The 25,130-nt window shown below is 44.6% G+C and overlaps 1 protein-coding gene across 2 annotated transcripts in view; it reads left to right on the top strand.

The window, feature by feature from the left end:
• SARDH (sarcosine dehydrogenase) overlaps window positions 1-25,130 on the top strand; it is an 850,014-nt gene that overhangs the window by 530,411 nt on the left and 294,473 nt on the right. For both annotated transcript variants that reach the window (XM_086921071.1, XM_086921072.1), the window contains exons 13-14: window positions 1,641-1,754; window positions 21,719-21,857. In XM_086921071.1, the coding sequence (XP_086777197.1) occupies window positions 1,641-1,754; window positions 21,719-21,857 (253 nt within the window). The remainder of the gene's footprint in view (window positions 1-1,640; window positions 1,755-21,718; window positions 21,858-25,130) is intronic.

A 25,130-nucleotide genomic window follows, 5' to 3' on the forward strand; every position in this document is an offset into this window, starting at 1 on the left:
CAGGAGGCTGGAGTTAACTGTGCTTCTCAAAGGTAACCGCTCCCCCGGGGTTTGCTGTCACCCCCTTAAGTTTGGAATAATTTATTATGGAAAGAATTGCATGTCATGCTGTCCCTGTAGGCCTGCCCATTGGCATTGTGCAAGTGACCTTGAGCCTGCCTGGCTTAGACTGACTTTGTACGCACAAAACCTAAGGCTGCAGAGGCCCTCCTTTCATGGGCTTTGCAGTACTATGTCAAGGCTTCAAGGTCCAAGAAAGTGTCCCCGGCTTCCCTGTTCCTAGCAGCCCTCAATCCTATCAGTGAGGCCTGGATTAGGGGTAGGGGGCCCTCTCCTGGGTATTAAATCTCTGGAGTCTGCAAAACATGACTCACTGGCGTGGCGCCCAACGGTGGTGTGCTTACGCAGGCTCCCACTGTGCATGGCTAGCACCAGCACTGCCGCCAAATGCCAGGGTGGGGATTACCAAAGGCTGCCTAGTTTTGATTCTGCCTGATCTTACTACCAATCCTGTCACTCTATCTCAAGCCTACTAGTTCTTTTTCATCCCAGTTTACTTCTTTCTCTCTGTTTACTACCCCTTTCTCTCTCCTTCGTTCTCTTTGCAGCCTTTCTCTGCATTGATTATTAAGATAATAATTAAGTCCTGGTCCCCAAAAATGGAATGTGGTGCTCACCACCTGCAACCACCAACACAAATTAAGTTCTGCTCACCCATCCTTGAACCAATCTCTTACACAATGGGTACACCAGACTCTTCAACCTAGTCAGAAGAATTCCGAGAATATGCCAGATGAGGACATTGCCTTATTAGATCTATTTCTATGCTTTCACGGGTGCAAATTCTCAAATCAATACCATTGTTTCTCCAATGATATCTTAATAAACTTTATCCATGGCGGCGATGCAACTGGATTCATAGGTCATTGCATATCAATCTCTGTTTGCTCCTGTTGTATATTTTCCGGATGTATGTCAGTACAACGTTATCTTTTAGATCGCTGTACTTTACAACGCGGTTATTACAACGCAAGTCGTTACAACGACTTTCGTTGGAGGGCGTGGATCGTGGAATATTATAATTTTATATTCCAACACCAGTCCACGTAACAGTAGGGAAGGTGTTGGAATATAAAATTACAATATTCCTTAACCAACAGCGCCATCCAGCGCAAGTCGTAGTAACGACTTGCATTGTAATGTCAGCGTGGTAAAGGTCGTGCAGTGTAAACACCGCGTTGTAAACGACGTTTACCCTATTTTCCTACTGTCTCTCAAATTTTTCTCCCCTACCTGTTTTTCTATGTCTTCCTCAACCGTATGTAAAGCGCTCTGATACCTACTTGGGTCCTGTTCGCGCTATACAAAACTTTAAATAAATAAATACGTTATCTACTGAGCTCCACCTAATTTATGTCAGTTCCTTAGTGCAGCTGTCCCTTATCATGCGCCTTCTAAAACTGATCCTTATTGACGCCCTTTGAACGTGCATCAAAGCTAAGTTGGCTCTAGGAAGTCGCAAATCCCTCAGCCATTTTCCTAAATTCTGTCATTTAACATCTCTGATGAGTTTAGCTCTCGAGGCTGTCATACAGTAATTTACACCACTGCTCATATCTCTGCTCCTTGTTTACCTACAGATTCTGGATTACGATTACTACGGTGCATATGACCACGTGCCCCATAAAGACTACAACTACGAACAAATACTGGAGCAGGAATACACCTTTGAATTTCCCCCTCATCAGGATATGGTTTGTATGCAAATATGAATGTACTCACAATTATTTTAGTTCTGCAGTTGCCCTTTAGAGCAACAGCTTCACAGAGGACTCATGGTGACATCATTATCCAAAGTTAAAATTGCATTGTTTTTTAGTTTATGTATGCCATTTTATCAAATTCAACCCTCATCTTAAATGAGTACTATATACAAAGAAAATGAATACAAATATGAAAAAAGCAATGTTTTTCAAAAACATAACCAGGTAACAGAAAGAACATAAGAACATTGAGAAAAAGCAGAACGTTTTGCACCCTAGCTCATTGTAACCACTGATGGGGAAGATGTTTGCAGCAACTTTTGAGAAGATATAGTATTATTGCGTTATCCACGGAGACAGGAAGGTAGCTTAGCAGGCAGGAAGCTGACAGGCTGTGCCCTGTTGGCACAGTTTGCGTGCTTTAGTTTGGGAATTTCCAATCACAGCATAGGTTTATTGAGGGTGACCCTCGATTCCTCTTCTGAAGCACAATATGCTGGCCAGGTATTTTTCTCCATTGTTAACAGTTAAAGAGAACTACTTGTTTACGGCATAGTTCATGGAAGATGCATGGTTCTAGCAGGTAAAGTACTAGCTATATCCCAGGCTGAAAGCAGGGGCCATCCTAAAGCTGGACTATAAAACTTGAGAGACCGAGCAGGGGAACCCTACTCACTAAGGAACCAGGATAAGAAATTATAAAAGAATACCGAGCTTCCTGTTGAGTAATGCAATCTATATTGATAATGGTATGCGCAATCGCCATGTGAAGGGCTTGACTAAAGTCAGAGGGGGAAGAAACCACATGCACAGATGATTCAGTATATCACAGTTGGAATTTTATATTTCAAATAAGCATGGGCGAATTTTGCGAATCTCGCGTTCGCGAATTTTGCGGATTTGCGAACTCGCAATCCGCAAAATCCGCGAATTCTCGCGAATTTGCGGATTTCTTTTTTTTTTGTGTTTGCGCGGGTTTCTGCCAGTTCGCGAGGGTTTTGTACAATTTTGCAAATTGCGAACTTACCTGTCGGGTCGCAAGTTTCGCGAACTTGTTGTTTCTACGTGTCCAGCCTGTTTGGGACACTCTTCTTCATCACTGCCACTCTCTGTCACCACTGCCACTCTCTGACTACTCATGCCACCCTCTGGCCCACCCATGCCACCCTCTGTTTCATCACAGCACCCTCTGGTTGTCCAGTCAGTGTACATTATTGTGGCAACGCAAGCACACCTTCCCTGCCTCAAGTGACCTGAATTAATTTGGGGCTGATTAATGTGTCCCAGAATATTTTTTTAGCTGGCACCTGCTTCCTTAGTGCTTCCTGATTAGTGATCTTTTGCACTTGCTAAGTGCTTTCATTGTTGCAAAATTAGTTACAACACCTGCCCTGCCCCAACTGACAATAATGAATTAGGGGCTGATTAATGGATTTGAACTTCCAGCCTGGCTCCTGCTTGTCTCCCTTAGCTGTAATTCAGGACCTTTGTGGCATATGTGTAACTATTCTGAGGTTCAGAGCAGGGTCACATAATAGTTGCAACTGGCAACTGAACTCTGGAGGGGCCCCTCAGGAAGCACTACAGGAAATGGCTACTAATGATGAGCCTGAACTTTTGAACCTGGTAAGTAGTTTCAGTTTTGCTAAGATCGTATTTCTGCAATTTTGCACTTATTCGCGGGGCGCGAAGTTGTACTGGGAAGCCGCGAACTCACGCAAACAGTGCAAGCAGTGCGAGCAAAATCCGCTGCTCGTGGATTTGCGGATTTTGCGGGAGATTCGCGAATCTCGCGGATTGCGAATTTTCCGAAAATCCGCAAAATCCGCGAGCGAAACGGATTTTCCGCCCATGCTTAATTTCAAACAAGTAGAAGGGATATAAACAATAAAAAATAATTTAAAAACAGTTGTGCTTGGTGTCCCAAGTGAAAACAGGAACCTAAGACAGTAGTGAAAGTTGTGACAGTTTTCAAGGTTTCCAAAATTCCATACAAGTCGACCATTATCAAATATATACAGTGTAAACAGCAGCTATATACAGTGATTTGAGCTGGGTAATGGTTCGCTTTCTCTCTGTGTCGATGACGTTTCGACCCTCTACTTGTTGTGGGGTCTCACCAAGACCTAGGGATGTAGGGATATCTAGGAAGAGATGGATAGAGTCAGCATAAGGCCCATTTACCAGCACAGATGCGACAAATATGAGAAGACTATAAAACTTGGACAGCGAAAATAGTGGCACAGTGCTAAATTAGGCTCCCCTTTCAGATAAAAACAGAAACTCCAGTCGTGCCAGTTGTGAAAGTTTGTTGCCTCGTGTTATTTTGAGCAATTGGCAACATAACTAGGTTCTTGAGCAGTGAACTGTACGTCCAAGACACCAGCATCGCTCCGGTTACAGGGTTCCCTCCATCAGTCTAGAGTTTTAAGTCTGTGGCACCCTCCATTTCCTATCCTATTGCTCTTGTTCAGAGTGAACTTAGTCCACTCTGGTTCTACCAACAACTGTGACTCAAGACTTTTGATTCTCTTATTTGGGAGCTATATCTTCAGTTAAACGCCCATTCGTCATTTCCATGCCTGTCGCTCCTAATTTCTGTATTAGTGATTTATGTGATTTGTAGAGTTGTTGCCATCAACAAGCAAATCTGCATGTGCAATTGCATCCGATGGATAAAGAAGTAAACCATGTTCTTCACCTCCCTCCGACAGCAAATATTGAGAACTTCTCAAGAGCATGTGTATGAAATGCCTCCGCTTCTGCAGTGCTGCAGCACTTGAGTCATACTTCAAACTCAATTATCACCAAAGCAATTTTCAATTGATCCGTAGAGTGTAGATCGTAGAGTGGTGTGGCTCACTGGTTAGAGGCGGCAGACCCGGAAGACCCGGAAGCAGAGAACGGCTCTGGACCAGGGTTCAATTCCTGACACGGCAGGGTCGTGGACCAGGGTCAGCGGTCAGGGTCAGCGGACTCGATAATTCTCGCCTCAGTGCCTACTCTAACCTGGGATCACACTCAGCAACTCTGGGCATTGGCTTGCCTCATCTCTACAACGGCCCCCCACATTCGCCGGGGATTCCTTGGTTTCACCTTGGAGATACCCAGTAGGGACCATCTCACAGGGATAGCCAGGACGGGTTCCCCTGCGGTCTACAGTGCCACGACACCTCAGGGCAGCAGTGCGCTTTACAAGACACATACATTTACATTTACATTTACATCCGATTTCTGCCAGGCAGAGCCCACTCATGTTGAAACCTACAAAAAAAAGCAGACCTCCTATTTTCCTAAAATACCACATTATGGGCATGACAAATGAGAACTATGGTAGCCAATTTTTCCAAATGCGTAGGTCTCTTAAGATGAAATGGCAGAATGGACATAAAAAAAACTCCATCCATATTCGAAAAATCTAATCAGCAGATACATCAGCAACTCAAAACCTAGCTTTTCTCCTCCAACTAGCCTCTCTGGCCCATCTGTTTCCATTGAGAGGTAGGACACCCTATTCGGGGTCACAGTGAGTTCCATAAACGTAGTTCATGTGTTCATCCAAATTTGGCAATAAATAGGAGGTCACCTTATATAAAAGCCAAGGCATTCAGTCTTGCCAAATCAAGGAAACACTCTAACCTTTATCTGGATGCTGAGCTCTTTGGCAGAACCAGATCCAAAGCATTTTTTGGATGAAAGAAAAAGCGTGAAATTGCATGATGGCTGGTCAAAGTTCAAGAGTCAACTTATAACACCTCAGCCGAAGGCGCCCAACTGTGGATTTCGAGATTGGAAAGAATATGCTTGGCCCACAAGAAAGGACCTGATAAGGGAACATGCCTAATGGTGACTGCTGATCCCCCAAGACATTTACTTGCTTTAAAATATGCTTGCTGTAGTCTGATGTCTTTTGCAGCTGCAGTGCATGTGCACAACTGGCCTCTTAAAAGTCGTATTAAATGTAGACCCAGCAGGAGCTTGGCTATTGCCCAGTTCATGAAAAACTGTCTGAGGTGGATCGAGTTTTTTTTTTTTACTAGGTGTTTCAGACCATGTCCTTCTCTGTGATTTTGGTTGCATAAAATTTCATAGAAAAAATGTCATAGAATACCATTACTTGGAAACCATTTCACCTAAACTGCAAATTTTCAGAATGAATGGCATTTACTATTTCGTAGAAACCAATTAATCGAATGCCTTTTTATTCCAAATTGGCTTTTGCATGGTTATTCTTTAAGGTGTAAATGCAATTCAGTAACAGTTTTTGTCAGGGGTATTTATTTCAGTGCTTTACTTCAAAGAACATTATTTCAGATTTATTTCTTTTACATTGTCAAGCAATTACTTCAGATACCTTTATTTCCCTGACCTCTTCACCACGCCGAAACACCATCACTCCCTATTCCCTAAACACCACTCATCACACCTATACTAAACCCATTACATAACCCTTAAAGCCTTATCTAACCCTAAACTCCACCCATGCTAAAAACTTAAACCCTCACCACACCTAAACTACGTCCATCCCTGAACCATAAAAGCCCTTTCTACCCCTACACTCCACCCATTCCATAACCGTAAAAAAACGCACTACCCATAAACTCCACCATTGATGAACCCTGAACAAAAACCTTCTAGGCCTAAATAGCTCCCATCTGTGAATCTTTAAAGCCCCTCACCATCCTAAACTCCACCTACTCCTGAACCCTACAAATTCTTCACCACCCCATACCTGTAACCATCACTGAACCTTACAATACCACATCAGCCTTAAACTCCACCCATCTATGAACCCTAAAAAACCCTCAACATCCATACACTCCACCCATCCCTAAACTTTTAACACCTCACACCCCTAAACTCCACTCATCAATGAAACTGAAAAACCTCTCACCAGAACTAAACTCCAACCAGATCTCATGTCTAATAAAAAAACTTTACCAGCCCCAAAACACAACCCATACCTGCACCCTAAAAACCCCTTTCTCTGATTGAGCTCCACTCATTTCTGACTCCTAAAACTCCCCGATCACTCCTAAACATTACCATCCCTATACCCAAAACCCCCTCACTAGTCCTAAACACCGCCCAAATGTAATGTCATTTTGGATTTTTTTTATAGATAATCTTTCCTTTAAAATATCTTCTGTCATTTTTTATTTATTTTTATTTCCTTAAAATTGTATTTCCTTAAAATTGATTTTCCATGATTTGGTTTCCTCCAGTTTGGCTTCCCACATTTTTTTTTCAATTAATTCACACACATCAACAATTTCACCAATGTCTATATCAAAAATCTTATATCAGAGGTGTTCATATCACCCTCATGAGTATCAGATCTATAAAAGATGCTGGGGATATACAAACGAAATTAATATACCAAAAAATAATCTAAATGGACCCATGTGCATAGTTTGCAGTTTTTCTAAATTGGTGGACCGAGAGCAAGCCCCTTACCCTTAGAAGATGTGGATTTACTTCATTTCAAGTTATGGGAATACTAAAGGAATTAATCAACGAATCGGTGAATGTCAAATTAATTAATATCTAGTAAGAAAAGTGCATTACTATACAGGTAAAAGAGCCTTTTAGAATTCCAACAAAATTAATGTTGACTTTGACAGTACATCTTTAACCATTAAATACGACCGAAATTTTCCCCCAGTGCGCGAAAATTTCACGCGTGCGCAAATAGGGAAGCTACCGGCCATTCGACGCACACGGCACCCGTGACGTCGGACGTCTGGAGGCCATCCGACGCATTCAAAGGGTTAAATTTGGTGTAATCTGTCTTTAAGTCCCAGCGGGAGGCAGTTTTGTAAATAGAAATGATTGATTACATTTGTGAGATCAACTCTCAAATAAACAGAAATCCAGGAGGAAAGGCACATTTCAGGAGACTGGAGAGAACTGGCGTGCTTTAAGTGTGAAATGATACGTATGTCTCTGCAAAGGACCACCTGCTCTTCTTGGTATTTCTGCTCTACATAGTTATTTTCTTGACAGATTTGTAGAGCATTCTATTTATAATTCTTGGGTTATTTTCCTTCTTTAATAGCCAGCTTGTTTTACAGCCGTGACGATGATACAACAATTTGCACACTAGTATTGCTACAATCCAGGTTGGCATTTCGCATCTGCAGATTCTTGCACAGAGTGGCACCATGCTGAAAGATAAGTTGCTACTCTTCTGCACTATATATTACCGTATTTTAACATGCAAGGGCTTGTGATCGAAGGAAACAAGAGGTTGTGATTTGAACAGGATCACAACGTTCAAGTAGGGGTGGTAAAATTAAAAGCTGGGTCTCTGTTCGGCTTGCAGCTCATTCCTGCTGCACTTGACTGCAATAACGCAGAGTACCAAACTGGTGAAATCAATTCCTATCTTGGCTTCTCTTTGCCATGCCCACTCATGTGTGCCACAGGGGAGGCTAGAGGAATGATTGTTCATCACTTTCACCCAGGAGAAGCCCACTGGCCTCCTTCACTGCAGCCTGTACATCCTCTGTGCTATTCACTATTTAAGGACAGCCATTTAATACATGGGCGCTGCAGAGAATGTTTAATGGATGCTCGGGCCTTGCTCCTGGTTTTAGGCGATTGTCCCACAGCGTCTGACAGTACCCAATGGTATCACTGGGTCTGTACTGCATGTGCGGCAGCAAGCATCAACAAACTCTTCATCGAGCTGCTTCTGTAAAAGCATCTTAAGATGCAAATAGGAGCAATTGAAGGCTGTTACAGCCTTGCACATTTCATGTTTAGATTAAGAGTCAGGGCAGGTCACTGGACTTGTCCAAGCCTGAAATTGTAAATATGCAAATTAATGAGCAGTGTCCCGAGTGATGCTCCTGAAATTGCATGTCCTCTTATCCCTCGGCCATCCCATTCATCCACCATATTTCAAGGATTGTGTAATCCAGGATTACCAGACCCCACACACTACAAGTTTCACTTTTCTAGAAGTCATGTTAGAGATGCCTCAGGTGAAATAAATTTTCTCTGTAACAAACTATATGTGCTTTTATGTTGGTGCATTTTAAATGCCGGGGGAAATCACTGTTGATGGAAGTTTCTGCGTTACTGCCCAAGCAGCTGATAGCTTTGGTTCGAGGACCTATTCTGATAGCCTAGCGTGCATATTTTGGTTCAAAGTAAATCCACTACCTATGTTTAAGGTATGCTATGGGGTTTTTATATTGGTTATATTGGTTAACCAAAGATTGGTGCTGATGATTTTTCAACGACATCTCAAACCTGTCCTTTCATCAAAGGTATATGGGACACAAATCCTCAACAGCATCTTTCTTGAGTAGGAGGACCGACAAACGCATTGCCAGTCTGTCTGCAAAGATGAGTAGAGCAGGTAAAGAGCGGTAGCACACGTGAGAAATACACTATGGAATTGGCTTTTCTCCTATGGGATTGCCATCACTATATATCTAGATTTATCATGCATTACAGCTTGTTTGCATAGAATACCATGGGGTCTTTGGATCACTCCCTGTCAACAGGACATCATGTTTGCAGCCATTCCGGTTTCCGCATGACTTGTCCAATTGAAGCAAACAAAAGAATGCAGTGGTTTGTTAACTGAAAGCCTGACACTTTAAAGGTGATAGTCTGGGAACATGTAAACACCAGAAGTGAGAAACATTGCAACAACTCATAACTTAAATTTGGGCTGGTTGACTTCTGATGCTATGAAGCCAGTTCAGCACAGCACTCGGGTATATATTCTGCAAGGATCACACTGCAGGGGAATCTGTTGTGTGAAGGGCCTGGCCAGGGAAAGGAATCCACAGAGAACGGAAGAGTTCTCCCACCGGTGTAACTTTCTGGCCATCTGCGCATAGTGAGAGATGGTCGGTGGAAGGAAGTAACCCGGAAGTAAACTCCTTACCAGCCTAGTGGACTAAGCCAAGAAATGGAGGCTTAACAGATCGAAAAAACAAAGGTCACCGAAAACTATGGGAACAAGCCAACTAGTATTTGGGTTAATGTATAGGGTGGTGGTTATGGGGTTGAGTCCTATGTTGGTAAAAAGTATTCTGTATGGGAATCAGCAAGTGGAATTCAACTGTGAGGATCCTATAACTTTGAACTCTTCATTCTAAAATGACATGGACATTTTGGGAGCTTTCTGCAATCTAATGTTTCAATTGTTGATGTGGAGAATGCATGTGTGATCATTCAGGTAGGAAGAAACCCTCCAGGAGAGCCCGAACAGTGTCTGCATGCCAACCCAGTCTCTCTTTCCAGACTGAAAGTTCCTGGTTCCTTTGTAAGGGAAAACAATGTTTTAGTTCCTCTCTGTCTGGGTCCTGCCCGCTTATCTGAGGTGTGTAGTCCTGGTGTACTTGGAGCTTCCCAAGGTGGCGGGGGGGGGGGGCATTCTGATAGGGGAAGTCTGACCCTGTAGGATGGTGGGTCATCTAAGCTATAACTGAAGGCTCCACCCACCCACCCTTGAGTCAGTGGAATGCAACATGGTGGTAGAAACCCTTGACTGAGGATTGGTGAGGGCTTCTCCACCCACTCATGCTAGGGAAGTCCAGGGGCGAACATGATGACTCCTTAACCTCTCTCCTTCAGCCACCATCCCTGCCTTGGTACCTGGCTTTGGAGGCTATATTGGGGCTCATTCCAGCACGTGTGGTGATTTTTATCCCTTCTGCAGCAGCAGAGTGCTTTCAGCAGAGAATCTGAGGGCAGGTTCTTATCTGCACATGACATTGAAAGGGTGACTCCCTAGCCCTACTGTTACTGCTGCTGCCCCAACCCGGGGTATCAGTCCCACAGAGGGTCAACGCAATCCCCCAGTGACCTCTCTGGCGGCTCTCCAGGGTGCAGCGTGCTCCTTCTTGTTCTTTCCTTGAGCTGCAAGCCTAAATCGCATTGATTCTTTCCAGGTTTGTTTTTGTATCAGTTTCATCAGTTGTAATGTGCAAATGAGTAATATTGTTATATTGTTGCATTTGTAAAGGAAACAGTGTTGAGATTTTCATCTATCTTCCAATTGCTATATTTCTTGCAGTAAGGACTGTAAAAAACATACTCTACAGAGGCATTTTAGCCTCCATAATTTTGTGGATTGTATTATCTGACTATTCTCGAATTTCACAATTGAAGTCAGTTCAACAAAATACCTGCGGTAGTAGAAAAAATAAAATTCACCCTTTGATCCCTGGTGACATCAAATGTTTGACCCCGTGCCCCACCCTTAGCCCCTCAACTGCGTCCTATTGGGTTTTGTGAGGTTAAACAATGGCAACAATTGGAAACTACACAGAATAAAGAGTCCTGCAAGGACCCTGTTCGCTTTCTGTCATTGCTGCTGTCTACCGATCCTCTGAGACTGGGGGAAGCAAGGATAGAGCGAGGGACAGCTAAGTGCAAACTGGGGACAGCAGACACCACGTCTGGTGACCCATAATTGACATCTCTGGACACCATAATTGGTATACACCATGAATTAGCCTTACTAATGTTTCTTTGAATAACCTAAGGCTTCCCAGCCGTAGGCCTTTCAGACATTCCTTACGTGAAATTTACAGCCATTGAATAAGTTCTGACAGACAACAGTTGCAAGAAGCATGTTCCAAAGTATAACTTTAGTAGCTGAAAAAAATATCCTGGGTGTCAGAAATTGAGTAGCAGTATTCCTGCCACTATAATAAACACAATCTGATTATGTCACAACACAGTGTGGTGGCTTTTCCACGAGCAGCAGGCAATTCCCCATCCCATAGAATTGAGTGTTAAGTTCCAGAAGTACCAGGCAATATTAAAGTTAGGATCACACCAAAATAAAATGTTCATGACGTGTAGCTATAGACACTGATGCTGTGCATACTTCAGCCACCTAGTGTTGAGGCCCGGACACATACAGCTGGTTTTTCTTCTAAAGAAGTCTTTACGAGTCACGTGAGCTGGTGACACCACTTATTAGTAATATGGGCATCAACTACATTTTAGATTGTTTTTTCTCAGCCGTTGGGTTCAGACATGTTTATGTGAGCTCCTGTTCGACGCTGCATGCTGTCCTTGCTGGGTCTTCGGATCCGTTCCCCGTCGGTGCAGAAGATTAACAATTGCGCTTGTCTTTACGTTTCAAACCAGTTGATAACCTTCTGGAGACCATCATGGTTGTGGAGAATGTCCATGTGATGGAAAGAACTCTGTTCCGATTCTCTCCCAATTGCCATGCAAAATATCCGAGGTCAGATCTCCACGTAGTGTGTAATCTGTGTTTGTCCCCTGAATACCGTGAAGACTCCTGTTTGGGGTTCGTGGACTTTCGAAACAAAAGACCCTTCGGAATCGAAGAGCACACCCCATCGCCTCGGCGTCAATGGTGCACAGAAGAGAAGACGATGAGACTCCAGTCCTCTTCGAATCGAGAGGATGCTGAGCACCCAGGTGCCTCAGCTGTCGAGGGTGAGGTGGCTTTCTCACTGCAAAGTGTTGATTCTGAAGCGGATGTCAAACAAGAAGATTCTCCACTTGCCCAGCGCCCTTTGAAGGTACCAGTGAGAACTGTAGCTCCCTATACTCACTAGAAGGAGGCATTACCTTCCAGCCCCCGTGACACACTGACCCCTCTGGTGCACCGCTGCTTCTGAGACATGGTGAACACTGTCATTCCGAGCCGGACTTAGTATGAGAACACCATATGGCACCCAGATCCTCCTTGAAGGGTTGACTACCACTTTGGATCCGAAAATGCATGCTCGGCCACACTTAGATTTGAAACTGGTGGAACAGGAGCGCTCAGAGCCGAAACATTCTGCATCACTCCATTTGGAGCAGAGAGACATCGACCCACAGTGTTCAAAGTCCCGGGTTCCCTGTTCCGAAGCAGGAAGACTTGAAACACTCCGAGCCGAGTTTGGCTTTGACCATGTCTAATTGGCACTCCTTTTTGGCTCCTTCCAGACCCTTTACTGCTGCACCCTCTTCCGCCTCGAAGGCTTCTGAACTTCCAATCCTGCAAGAACATCTGGACGCCAAGCAAAATTTCAGCCGGGTACTGGTTGGATCCTGGCAAATCCTCTGCAGGTATTGAAGGATTCTACTCACCATAAAAGAAAATTGACTTTTGTTGAGCCCGTCAATTTTCCTGTGGTACCCACATCCTAGAAGGCTAAGAGGCTAAGACACACACTAGTGTCACCTTCCCACTGCCTCCTGCACATCTCTCTCCTCCACTCCCTCCTCCCCCTTCTCCTCCTTCCCCTGCTACTCCTCTCTTGCCTGTGGATTGTCCACAACATTCTCCATACAGTTCCTTACAATCTGGGGGTGGACACAGCCACAGGGCTGTTCCGACCTTTATAACCTTGGGTAGCACTGAAAGGTCCAGATCCCTGGGATGATTATTTATGATGAAGAGCCTGCAGCGGACACAGTCCCATGTCTATACCATACAAGACCATTGCTCCTGGATGACATTACCTCATACTACGATGTCCTGAAAGTGCAGCTGCCTTTCATAAGGTGGAAATTCCTGTAGAGCATAAGAAGGAGGACATCCTCATGGAAACCTTGTCTCAACGTTCACTCCAATACTTGCCTACGCTTAAAGGGGTCCTTAAGCCAGCTACTGAAATTTTCAAGGAGCCAGTCAAAGCTAGGATTGTCATCTTGAGGTTTGATAAAAGGTTTAAGGTGCCACCTACTGACCTGCATACCTACGAGGCGAGTTAACCTCCTGACTCCTCATGTGAGCTAATACTCAGAGGTCTGGGGATGCACCCCATCCAGACTGGGAGAGTAAAAAGATGGATGCCAGGGCCAAAAGAGTCGCAGCGCTATCTGCGACTCCGTGGTGTATTGCCAACTCTATAGGCTTGCTATCCTGGTACGATCGTGCGCACTGAGATCAGATGGCAGATCTAGTCTAGCATCTCCCAGAGCAGTATCCTAAAAGAGGACCAGAGTTGGTGACGAAGGGCAAAATAATCTCCAACATCCGCTGTGCATTGGATGCTGATGCATGGGCGATAAATAAAAGTATCCTATTATGCGGCCACGCGTGACTGGGAGTTTCCGGCTTCAAGCCAGAGTCACAGCAAAACTTTTTGAACGTCCCTTTGATGGTCAGCATCTGTTCGGCCCTCAGGTCGATCAGATGCTAGGGAAAATTAAAAAGGATACCAAAACTGCCACAGCCATTGGAGCCTTACAGACTCTCACTCCTTTTGACTCTTTCACCACTCACAATACCGTGACACTAACACTACCCCGGCCCCAGAGACCTCTTCCACTTTCTCCAGGCCCATCCAACAGACACCCTTAAGGGGGTAATAAAGAAGTGGATACAGGGGCAATAATAACAAAAGCAAAGGAAATGGCCCACCCCCCAAAGTGGATGACTCCCAAACAGTGACCATGTATCCCTTCCCCCCCGATCACACAACACATGTAGGGGGAAGGTTGCAGGGATATCTGTCCCATTGAAGAGAAATCACTTGAGATTGCTGGGTTCTCAACATTATGCAAACTCATTCAACCACCACCAAACATCCCTTCCCACCAACACAAACTGTCCCCAGATCATCTGCAACACATGCAAGAGGAGATGCAGCCCTAATTGCGAAAGGAGCCATAGAGCCAGTTCCCCCACAAGACTGCAGAAAGGGAATGTACTCCCTACACTTCCTTATTCCCAAAAAGGACGGCTCCTTAAGACCCATCCTTTACTTCAGGCCTGTCAACTGGTACATTCAGTTGGAGCACTTCCACATGGCGGCCATATTAGATCCGCGAGGAGGAAAGGCTTACCCCAACACTGCGAGGGTACAGGTATTTCAAAACCTACTGCCTCTTTTTCAGCCAGATCTCCAAGTAACTAAGAATTGCGATGCACTTATTAAGATTGATGGCATCTTGCATAGCCATATATCCCCGTGCCAGATTGCACATGCATCCATTATAAGAGTGCCTAGCAACACAGTGGTGTCAGGTGGAGGGGTCGTTTAGAAGATGTAGTGTTGGTGGGGAGCCACACGTCATTCTCTGGAGTGGTGGAATGTACACAAACTAACACAAGGGCAACCCTTCCTCAACCCAATTCCACAGGTCACCATCATTACGGACACCTCACTGGCTAGGGTGCGCATCTCAATCATCTGACTGTTCAAGAACATAGTCTTCTGCCCAGCACTCCCTCCACATCAACCACCTGCAACTACTGGCTATTCAGCTCTCCCTTCCAGCATTCTGTTCTCTCATTTAGAACATAACAGTCTTAGTACACACAGACAACATGACTGCCATGTTCTACCATATTCTACTTAAATATATAAGGAGGCACACATTCCATCCAGCTGTCAGCAGTAGCCCAGAGCATTTGCTGGTGGGAAATACATGAAAGAGTGCATCTGCTTCTCCAACACATTTCCATGTGGACAACAATCTAGCAGACCTGCTCAGCAAGATGCATCGACCAGTCCATGAGTGGAAATGCCATCCCAGGTTCTACTGACATACTTCCAGCAGTGGGGACACCCTCAAATAGATCTTTTTGCCACCACCAAAAATGCAAAATGCTCAAACTTCGCCACCAGGTTACCACACCTACAGTCCAGGGGCGATGCCGTATGGATGAACTGGTCAGTGATATTTGATTACGCTCTTCCGGCTAACCCGCTCCTACCATTTGTAGTCTGCAGACTGAGGCAGATATCTCTTCCCCCTTATCTTAGAGGCTCAAGCTTAGACATGCCACCATGGTAGTCCATACTCCTAGAACTCCTAATAGTTCCCCACAAGAAGCTCTCCAACAGGTCGGACCTTTTTCCACAAAATCGCAGAACTCTAAATTACACCAATCCTAAGCAACTCAACTTTGTTTTGGCTCCTGAGGTCTTAGAGTTTAATTACCTCAACCTTCCGGAGGAGTGTATGTTTATTCTTAAAGAAGTACATAGGCCTACTGCCAGGGCATGTTATGCAGCCAGATGGAAATGTTTTATACACTATTGCCTCCCCAAACAAATCAATCCATTGGCAGCATCAGTACAAGATATTGTATGTTATCTATTTCACCTCCAGAAGTCAGGTCTCACCTACACTTCCATTCAGTTGCCTCTGACTGCTGTCAATGCCTACCTACAGAATGAGCAACATGCTTCACTCGTCAGAGAACCAGTTCTTAAGGCAATAATGGAAGCCCTTAAACAATGTATTCTGTCCCGGATGCCTCCTGCTCCGGCGTGGAACCTTAACATCTTTGGTCATCATTGGTCCTCCTTTTGAGCCACTCCATTGCTGCCCATTACAGTTTTTTGTCATGGAAAAGTAGCTTCCCTTAGATGGGTCCGTGAGATACATTCCCTTACTTGGAAGAACCATTCTTTCAGGTTCATCATGGGTGACACTCAGAACCAATCTCAAATTTCTTCCGAAGGGGTCTTCAGCTTTCACCTTAATCAAACAATTGAATTGCCAGTCTTCTTTCCACATCTGGAGTCTGTGGCGCAAGATGCTTTATGTATTCTGAATGGCAAAAGAGCATTAATGTATTACATTTACAGAACAAAACCATTTAGAAAGACACAATAGCTGTTCGTATCATATTCTAAGCCACATAAGGGTTGTGCCAGTTTGAACGCAGGGGTTGCACGTTGGCTTGACAAGTGCATTCAGACTTGTGGTGCTAAAGCTAAAAGGTCTCTGCCTGCCCCACCAGACCCCATTGTACTCTAAAGAAAGGTGCTTCTATGGCGTTCTTAGGTAACATACCACTAGCTGGCATATGCAAAGCAGCTACCTAGTCCACTCCTGTCAGCTTTACAAAGCACTACTGAGGGTATGTCCTCACCAGGCAAAGTCTAGACTTGGTCAGGCTGTCCTGCACACATTATTCCAGTCCTCTGCAACATCGCCAGGCTGAGCCACCGCTTTGAGAGGACTGCTTTACAGTCTATAAACAGCATGTATATTTACAGCTACACATGCCATGAATGGAAAATGTACTTACCCTGTAAGCTTTAGTTCATGGCATGTAGTGTGTCCACCTGTGATATTTGAAAATACTCTTTCTTCCTTTTTCGTTTTCTTATATTGATACTTTCTATTTTGCATGGTCATTGTTTACTGCATCTTTTAGCTCAATCTCCAGTCATGCCCACCGTGCGATCCGCATACCATTACTAGGTGGAGTCACCAGGTTCAGTGACGCGAAAAGATTTCTTAAGAAGAAAACCAGTGGTGCATGTCCAAGCTTAACACTAGATGGCGGAAGTATGCACAGCATGCGACTCTACAGCACTGCATGCAACAAACAGATGCTTATAGGTTAAGTAAAAGTTTCCTTCTAAACCAATTTAAATACATCAAGAAAATGTAACAAGCAATAAAACACCAAATAGTTGAAATAAAAATAAGTGGACCCAGAGATATGGATATTCAAGGTACAATTATGAACAATACATTTAGGAATAATGGAGTAACTGGAGAATTCCCTACATCCTCTCCTGGCAACTTTCCAATCAAACCCATCATTCTTTTTCAACGCTTGGTCTCCGCTTACTGCAAACTTTTCAGGAGTCCTTGATCACAATTTAGCCTAACATTCCTCTACCTTTGAGTCTTCTTTTCTCTTCCAGATACTACCTTATTGAGATGAGGTTCCCTCTCCGATGCTAGTACTAGAACTGGATTTCCTCCTCCTGCTTGTGCATATACAGAAGGTCTAGGGTGGCTCTGGGCATGAATGGCTCTGTACCTGAAATCTCCATGAGGGATTTCTAATTCAAAAGGGAGAGTTATGAAAGTTGCCCTTTGTGTTACCAATTGCATGCCTCCCCACTTACAGAAGGCTAATCCCTGATAAATGTTCACTATTAAAACCTAGTCCTCCTTCTCCCAGAGGCCTGGCACTTGTCCTCTCAGATGTTACAGTCTTTAACAGCCAGCCGGGAGTGTGTATTCAATGTCTAGAGCAAGGCTACATACAAACCAGTTTACTTTCAGGCAGCACAAACATGTTCACACTAAGTGGATCTACTTTCACCAATGCATTAAATGTTTATTATGAGTGGTTGAAAGTTCTAGTATTTTACAAGGAAGAGGTTTTTATTCATTCCTAATCACACTGATGGAAAATTTAGCTTTTAGTTCACAGTTACCAAAACACATTTCGCTACTGTTCATAGTGGGGAAATATTTTTCCTTAATAGCTATGAAATTCCACTTTAACATAGAAGTACTAAGCCTTGTGGACTTACAGGCCACACTTAAGGGTGACTGAGCTAATATAAAAAGGCATTTACAAATGCAATAGGTGTCACCTTATCCAGCCCTCTCTTTAAAACATGTGCATGGGCAAAGTCATTTGTCATGGGTTGAGGAGAATTTAGCTAAGCATGTACATGTCTGAACTTTAATGTATTCAAAATGATCTACATTTTGCTTTGGCACCCTCATGCTATGAGTACCCACACTATGCCAGGAATTATCAATGTTTTGCCAGGGTCAATATATTGCCAAAGGTTAGTACCATTGAGCCTCACAAACCCTGTTGCCAGACACTGTCACCATTGTGCCAGGGTCAGTATTTTTGTGGCAGTAATTACCACAAATGTACCTTTGCCTGCTTACTATCAGGAAATGCCACCACCGTACCAGCAGCAGATCTCCAGGGATGTCATTTCAAGGGTGGTGGCACGGGGGAAAATACTTGCTCTTCAGCAGTACAAATATATTCTTGCGCATGCACACAGACTTCTACTCATGCACACACAGACATATGCAGACATTCACAGATATAGATACACACACACATACACAGGCAGATAGGCACACATGCATTCACGCATGCACACAGAGCAGAAACTTTTGTTCTTACCTTTTCTTTGTTTCCAAATAGGGGTGGGTGGAACTCGAGGAGTTTCACTCCGTAGAATTCTGCGGAGATACGTAAAAACTCTGCGAGATTCCATGGAGTTCCGCAGGTGGAAATCGGCATGTCGCACTGCTCGTGCTGATTTTAGCATGGGAAGCTTGTTCCCTGGTGTAAAATCAGTGTGAACTGCATCACGCGGTGCGCCAGAGTGAGCTGCTTCTTTCTGCCGCTCAAGTAGATTTACTTTTCGAACTGCAGCTTTCTCAACACGAACAGTAGCGACCTGCTGCGACCGGCCATGTTGAGAAATCTCGCTGGAAGCATTCTAGCACTCAAAATCCCAATGGGGGATACAAATTCTCGCTTGCCAACTTACTGTTGGTGAGCTGCATGCGAGGCAGTAGCGGAAGGTGTCTCGATAGAGTGGCAAGGTGGGGGTCAAGGGGTGATGGACGGATGACGAGACAAAGAAAATTACAAACCCACTTTCCTCTTGCATCGCGCTCCTCTCCACTTCCGGCACAGGCTCCCAGATTCCACTGTGGCCAATCCTGATGCTGCTGGCAGCATGAGAGCAGCATCAAGATTGGCTTGAGCACCCTCAATTTGCAATGCAGCTGGGTTGGAGAGAGATTCAGTGCGCATGACGGTTTGGCTGTCCTGAGACGGCCAGCCAAATCGTTATGTGCACTGATAACCGTACAAAACACTCCCCGCCGTGCCTGTCATCACCCTGGCCCAACCCCCAGTCAGAACGAAAATAAGAAGATAATAAACAAGGGTTTATTATTGTTGTATTTTACATTTTATTGGCCGCTGGCGGGAGCCGGGGGGGTGTGGGGGGGGTGGGGGGAACTCTCCTCCGCCATAGTGTAGGAGCCGGCGCTGGTGCAATGTAAAACTTTGTCAGAGTTTTGCCAGAAATCCACTTTCCAAGTGGAGCAGGGAGTGGGTAAAACTCAGCAAACTCCACTGGCAGAGCGAATTTCTCGTCCACCCCTATTAGCAACACCTGCTCTGCCGGACTCATTTTTCCCTCCTCTACCTCACATAGTTCCCGATGAGTGCTTCCAGGAGGGAGAGGCACTTCTGCAGTCTCCTTGCTTTGTGAGTGGAAGGACACACTTTCTGCTGACAAAGAAACCGGTTGCTCAGTATTGCTAGTGATGTGGTAACAGCCCGTAAACACCGATAGGTTTCACCTCCGTGCTCCCACTATGGACACCATTAAGGAAAAACCTAAAAATGTATTTATGCATCACAGAGCACATTTCCTTGTTGTGTAGCACCGCAATACTTTTAATCTGCACTCCAGGATCATACATTGGTGTCTTCTGGAGCCATACTTTTGGTTCATTCACCTGGGTGTTTTTAACCCGTTGACCGTGGAGCGAATTCCGCCGCGGTGCGGGCGTTTTAATCAGTGGGCGTGGTTAGGACGGCCCCCGGCCGTACTCCGCACGCGCCCACCGTCATGTCATCGAACGGGTTAAAGGCACACTGCAAGCCACATGTGACATTCAAATTCCTCTTTACTGTTGCAATTCTGAGCTGATGTACAATGCACTTATTGGAAAGTTAAATTAACCAATTGGGTCTAGCCAGTTTTATGGGCAGCACACACACTGTGCACTGTATGGGAGTGTCACGCTGCAGAGTTAATACATAAAAAAAATAGACTCCACCAAAAGCAAAAAGTTTGTGGCAACCACTGGGCAAAGATGAATTTGGTACCATGGGGCAATGACTGTGCCAAGTTCTCTTGGGTCTTCGTGTTTTGCGACTAAACACGTGATTTAATATCAATAAAAATCTTCTGAAACACCCACAATATCCTATTCACAACACTGCAGCTGGTGTAGAGGAGACCGAAGCGGAAAATGCAGGGGGTGATGTATAAATGTGTGTAAATGTATGTATACTTGTAGAGAGCACTATCACCTTACAGGCATCCTGGCGCTGTATACTGCTGTGGAACCCTTCCTGGCTTTCCCTGTGAGAAGCCCCCTACTGGGCACCCCCAAGGTGAAGCCAGGCATCCCAGCACTATCGGGCCGTTGTGGAGATTAAGAAAGCTATTGCCCAGAGTGGCAGAGTGGGACCCATGATTAGAGTAGGCACCGAGGCGAGAATTATCAAGTCCGTGGACTTTGAGCCCAAGACCCTGCCGCATCGGGAATTGAACCCTGGTCCCGGGTCAGACCTCTGCATCAGGGTCTGCCACTTCTAACCAGTGAGCCACACTTTTCCATTGATGGGTGGCACAGATTTTATTTGTTTTCATAGATGTGAGGACAGGAAGGAAAGGATGCTGTGGCTAAGGAGAATGGGTAGAAATGTAAGGGTATGATGCTAGTGGGTGGAAAGGTAAAGTGTGATAGATTAAGATACTGGGTGGAAAGGTGGGTGTTGCTTTGATGGAGAGGACAAGGGAATGCACTGAAAGGAGGGTAGATGTGAAGGGAAACACATGGAGTACGAGAGGGAAAAGGGCTAATGTTGGATGGGGGACCTAATGAGCAAGTAAGAGTTTAGAGGTTGAAAGGCATGGTTATTTTTAGGATTTTATTTGTAAGTGTGCAAGAAGGCAGAATGTTGATTTCAGCAGTTTGTGAAAGGGCGAAGAGATGGAGTTGATACAGAAAAGGTAAAAGAAGGATAGGACTTGATGAGGTTTTATAGGTGTAAATTCAGAGTATGGCGAAAGAGGGAAGGGAACGAAAAGCTAACGAAGGAAGGAGGGAGGGGGGAGAAGGGTGCAGCTGAGGATGAGGAGCGCCAGCTGACATGACAGCTTGACACGGCGCCTTGAAAGCTCCATTGTGAAGGTAATGAGCAGGCTTCCAGGCTGATGAGATCTCGGGAATAACGAAAACTGCCAGTGTGGGGGAACTTCATTTAAATATCTATTTTAAAATAAAAAAAGGAAGGTGACGGGTTTAGCACAAATTAAAGGAATATTTCAGGATGACTCACGCAGGGGTTCTTTTAATTTCTTTTCCCTGCCCCTGGCCCCTTTTGTTACTTGAAGGCAGCAAAGTTAACACAATCCTCGCTCTGCGCTTCCTAGTTTCCCATGATCTTGTGTCTTCTGTTGTAGATCAAGCGAGAGAGCCTAACCTGCAGGAAGGCGGTGGCTGTGTTTGACATGTCCTACTTTGGAAAATTCTACCTGGTTGGCCCAGATGCAAAGAAAGCGGCTGATTGGCTTTTTACGGCCAACCTGAGCAAGCCTGTTGGTAGGTATGGTGGTGGATTCACTGCAGGACCCAGGGGGCATCAAAAAAGAAATGTCACCGAGAAGCCTTTGCAAAAGTGCTGGTACAGGACAGCATTAGACATGATCTGTGGATTAAGGGATTGCTAAAGTCTTTGCAAAAGGAAGTGCATGCAGTGTGAAGTTCTAAACAAATTGCAAGGGCTGTTTTTGTTGCATTGGCCAACAAGACGTAAGGAGGTATTGGACACCGGAGTGGGTCACTGTTTAAGAGTGATCTTTCAAAGTGTCCTGCTCAGTTCTCCAAACACTAGTGAATTCATAGAAATTCTTGGCCTGCAGATGGTTTCATCTGTTAAGCAGTGTCGAAGCTGCTTTTTGTTGTTAGACTGGTAGTGAATGACTTAATCCAGACTGTCCAGAGCACCTGTGTGGGGAAATGCCTCAGACTATACAGTACTTTGGAAGATTATTTTGCCTGTATAGGTGGGCAGAGCAGAATTTTTCTCCAATCATGGTGAAATTGTAGAAAAGGATGGCTCTCTATCGAAGTGGGTTGACTGGTTATTACGAAAGTTGGTGTGCTTGTTTGGCGAATTGTGAAGGTTGGTCAGAGGAACATGGTAATTGGAATGTTCATAAGCCTCAATAAGTGGTAAGGTACAGTTGTATTGCAGTGTAAATTAATATACCTGTTTAGATCTTTTAAGTGGGTTGGCTGTGCTGAATGATGGCTTTAAGGAGATTAATGAATCTGCCTTGTAAAGTGAGATTTATAGGCCTGCGTGTTGGTGTAGCATTTGATTATGGGCCTCTAAGTGAAGATCGATGGACCTATCTGATGTTGTTGGAGAGAAAGGTGGGCTTAAGTTTGAAGTGGTAAGGCCTGTTTGGAGATGTAAGATGCAGTTGATAGCCCCATGTTTGATGCTCTAGAGGAGGTTGATGCACCTGCATGTTGATCTATGAGATTATGGGGCTTATTTTGACCTTATGTCGGTGGCCCCGATGCCCTAATCATGATGCGACCACACATGGTGCAGTCGCATACTGCCATTCCTCTATGGTAGCCCATATTACGGCAGTAAACCTGCCGTAACACAAGCTGTCATAGAGGAATGGGAGTCTGTGTTCATCCCTGCACCCCGTTGCAGGCACCTCAATGTGCCTGCCAAAAGTTGCAGGGATCAATAAGGAAGCACCTATGGCGCCCCCAACCGGAGGCCGAAATCAGAAGGGGGGACCTGCTAGGGGCCCCAAACCTACTTTCCGACAGGCTGTCCATGTCAGAATGGCTGGCATTGAAACCCTGCTGGAAACCGTGCATTGTAAACCAGAAGGCGGAAACACCTTCCATTTGGATTACGGGCCGGTTTTCAATTCCGACCGGTTGTAACATAATCAGCCGATCGAGATTGAAACAGACGAGGAGCGTCGGAAAGCCTCCGTCCTGAGGTCGGAGCCTTTCTGACACTCATTGTAATTGGTCCCAATGTGTTTGTATGTTGGGCAGAGGAAGTTGATAAACCTGTAGTGGATTGTAAGGTGATGGCGACGGGTTTCTGTTAGTGCTGGAGACAATGATTGACCTGTAAAGTGTGTTAATGTGCTGTTTAATGGAGTATGCTTGATGTGCAGGAGAAATATATAGGGCCAATGTAATACTTGTTAGGAGATTGATGGGCAGAATAGTGGGATGATCTGAAAAAACTTACTGAAAAGTTGCCTCACATAGGTTCATATTTGCATAACCTGCTATATAATTTGAGACCCTCCCCCCCCCCATTTTTATGCATACAGCTGTAAAAAACATACTAAACTATGAGCGAGCTGCAATCCACTGTGGTCCATTCAGTACTTCCCTCTCTAGCCATGCGTTCACCACTCGCTAATCGTGCATCCTCTGATATGCACATAAAGGCTCACTGTGTTTCAGTGCTACATTTTTGTCCAGTGCATTCCTCTCCAATGCAAAACATGACTTTTGTCATTGATAAGAATCTTTTATAAGCACCTTTTATGAACACTATGTAATTAGGTGAAATATTATTTGAGGGTGGCAGTCACCCACTTCAAGAAAGAATAATTCTAACTCATCAAGATGAGCCTGAAAAATCACTGAATTAACTGGAGCACAGTCTCCTGGTAGCTATTGCACAGAGCAGGCAAGCTTAACTTAGGGCAATGTGTAAAATATCTATGCAGTGCCAAAGCAGTAATAAAGTAAAAAAGGCAAACAAAAATCTCAAACTGAAATGGAAAACTAGAGTAAACGATATAAAAAAGAATGACACCAAAGCAACAAAAATCCAATAAGAGGGCCCGAAGGTATGAATCTTTAAAGATTTAAGTGGAAACAGCAAAAGCACTAAGGGCCAATAATAGTCTATGGAAGCAGCACCCTGGAACCTAGGTGCATCAGATACTTCAAACAGGTTCGTCCCGGTTAAAGATTTTTCCTCCTGACCTAGGCTTTTTTTTAAATAAAATCTAGCTTAAATCACAAGCGGGGTAAACCTGAAGCTGTATCCAACAAAGTTGCCCTTTTTTCTCATCGGTGGGAGCTCACTGCCAAGGATGCAGTCCATGGGCAAGCAGGGACAGCTTCCGTTCCCTGGGCAACTATCGCTCACCACCCTAAAGAGACCACAGACATGGGACAGTCATACTGCTGCTCCACTGGTATTCCTTACCCCACAGACCTCTCCCTGCAGGTACTGTTCTGGGGATCACTTAAACATCAAAAGGATCTGGCTACGCAGGGCCAAATCCACTTTTTTACACAGGGCTGGTATTGGGAGGGTGCCCACCTCTACCCATTAGCTGGTCTAAACAATTTCCCAGTCTAATCCAGTCCTAATTACCCAATATATTAATTTTACTTAAAATGTAAGTCAGATCACTCAGCACATACATACCCTAGATTGAAAAAGGTGTATGTAACCCACAATGAAATTGTGTAAAGGTGAGAAAGTACCTCACGTGCGCTACACCAGAGGAGCTACTGGCAGGTGCTCACCAGCTTGCCCACCTTTTTATAATCATTTGTAACTTTCTCACCTGTAGAAAAGAAATTGTGTCACAGTGTAAAGAAAAATAATGAAAAGGTGAAAAACAGTGATCTAGGTATATAAAAGAAGACCCCGTGTACGTGAGATATAGTGTATATCTCAAAATTAAAATTGAGTTAAGACTCACGTATATGGCTTGACCATTTTTAATCAGAATTGTGAGCTTACTCAACAGTAAAAACACGGCATGTTGTAGACCAATTCAATGTAGGCCAACAGGTTTC

Source organism: Lissotriton vulgaris, chromosome 5, assembly GCF_964263255.1.
Source record: "Lissotriton vulgaris chromosome 5, aLisVul1.2, whole genome shotgun sequence".
In the NCBI taxonomy this organism is placed as follows: Eukaryota; Metazoa; Chordata; class Amphibia; order Caudata; family Salamandridae; genus Lissotriton; species Lissotriton vulgaris.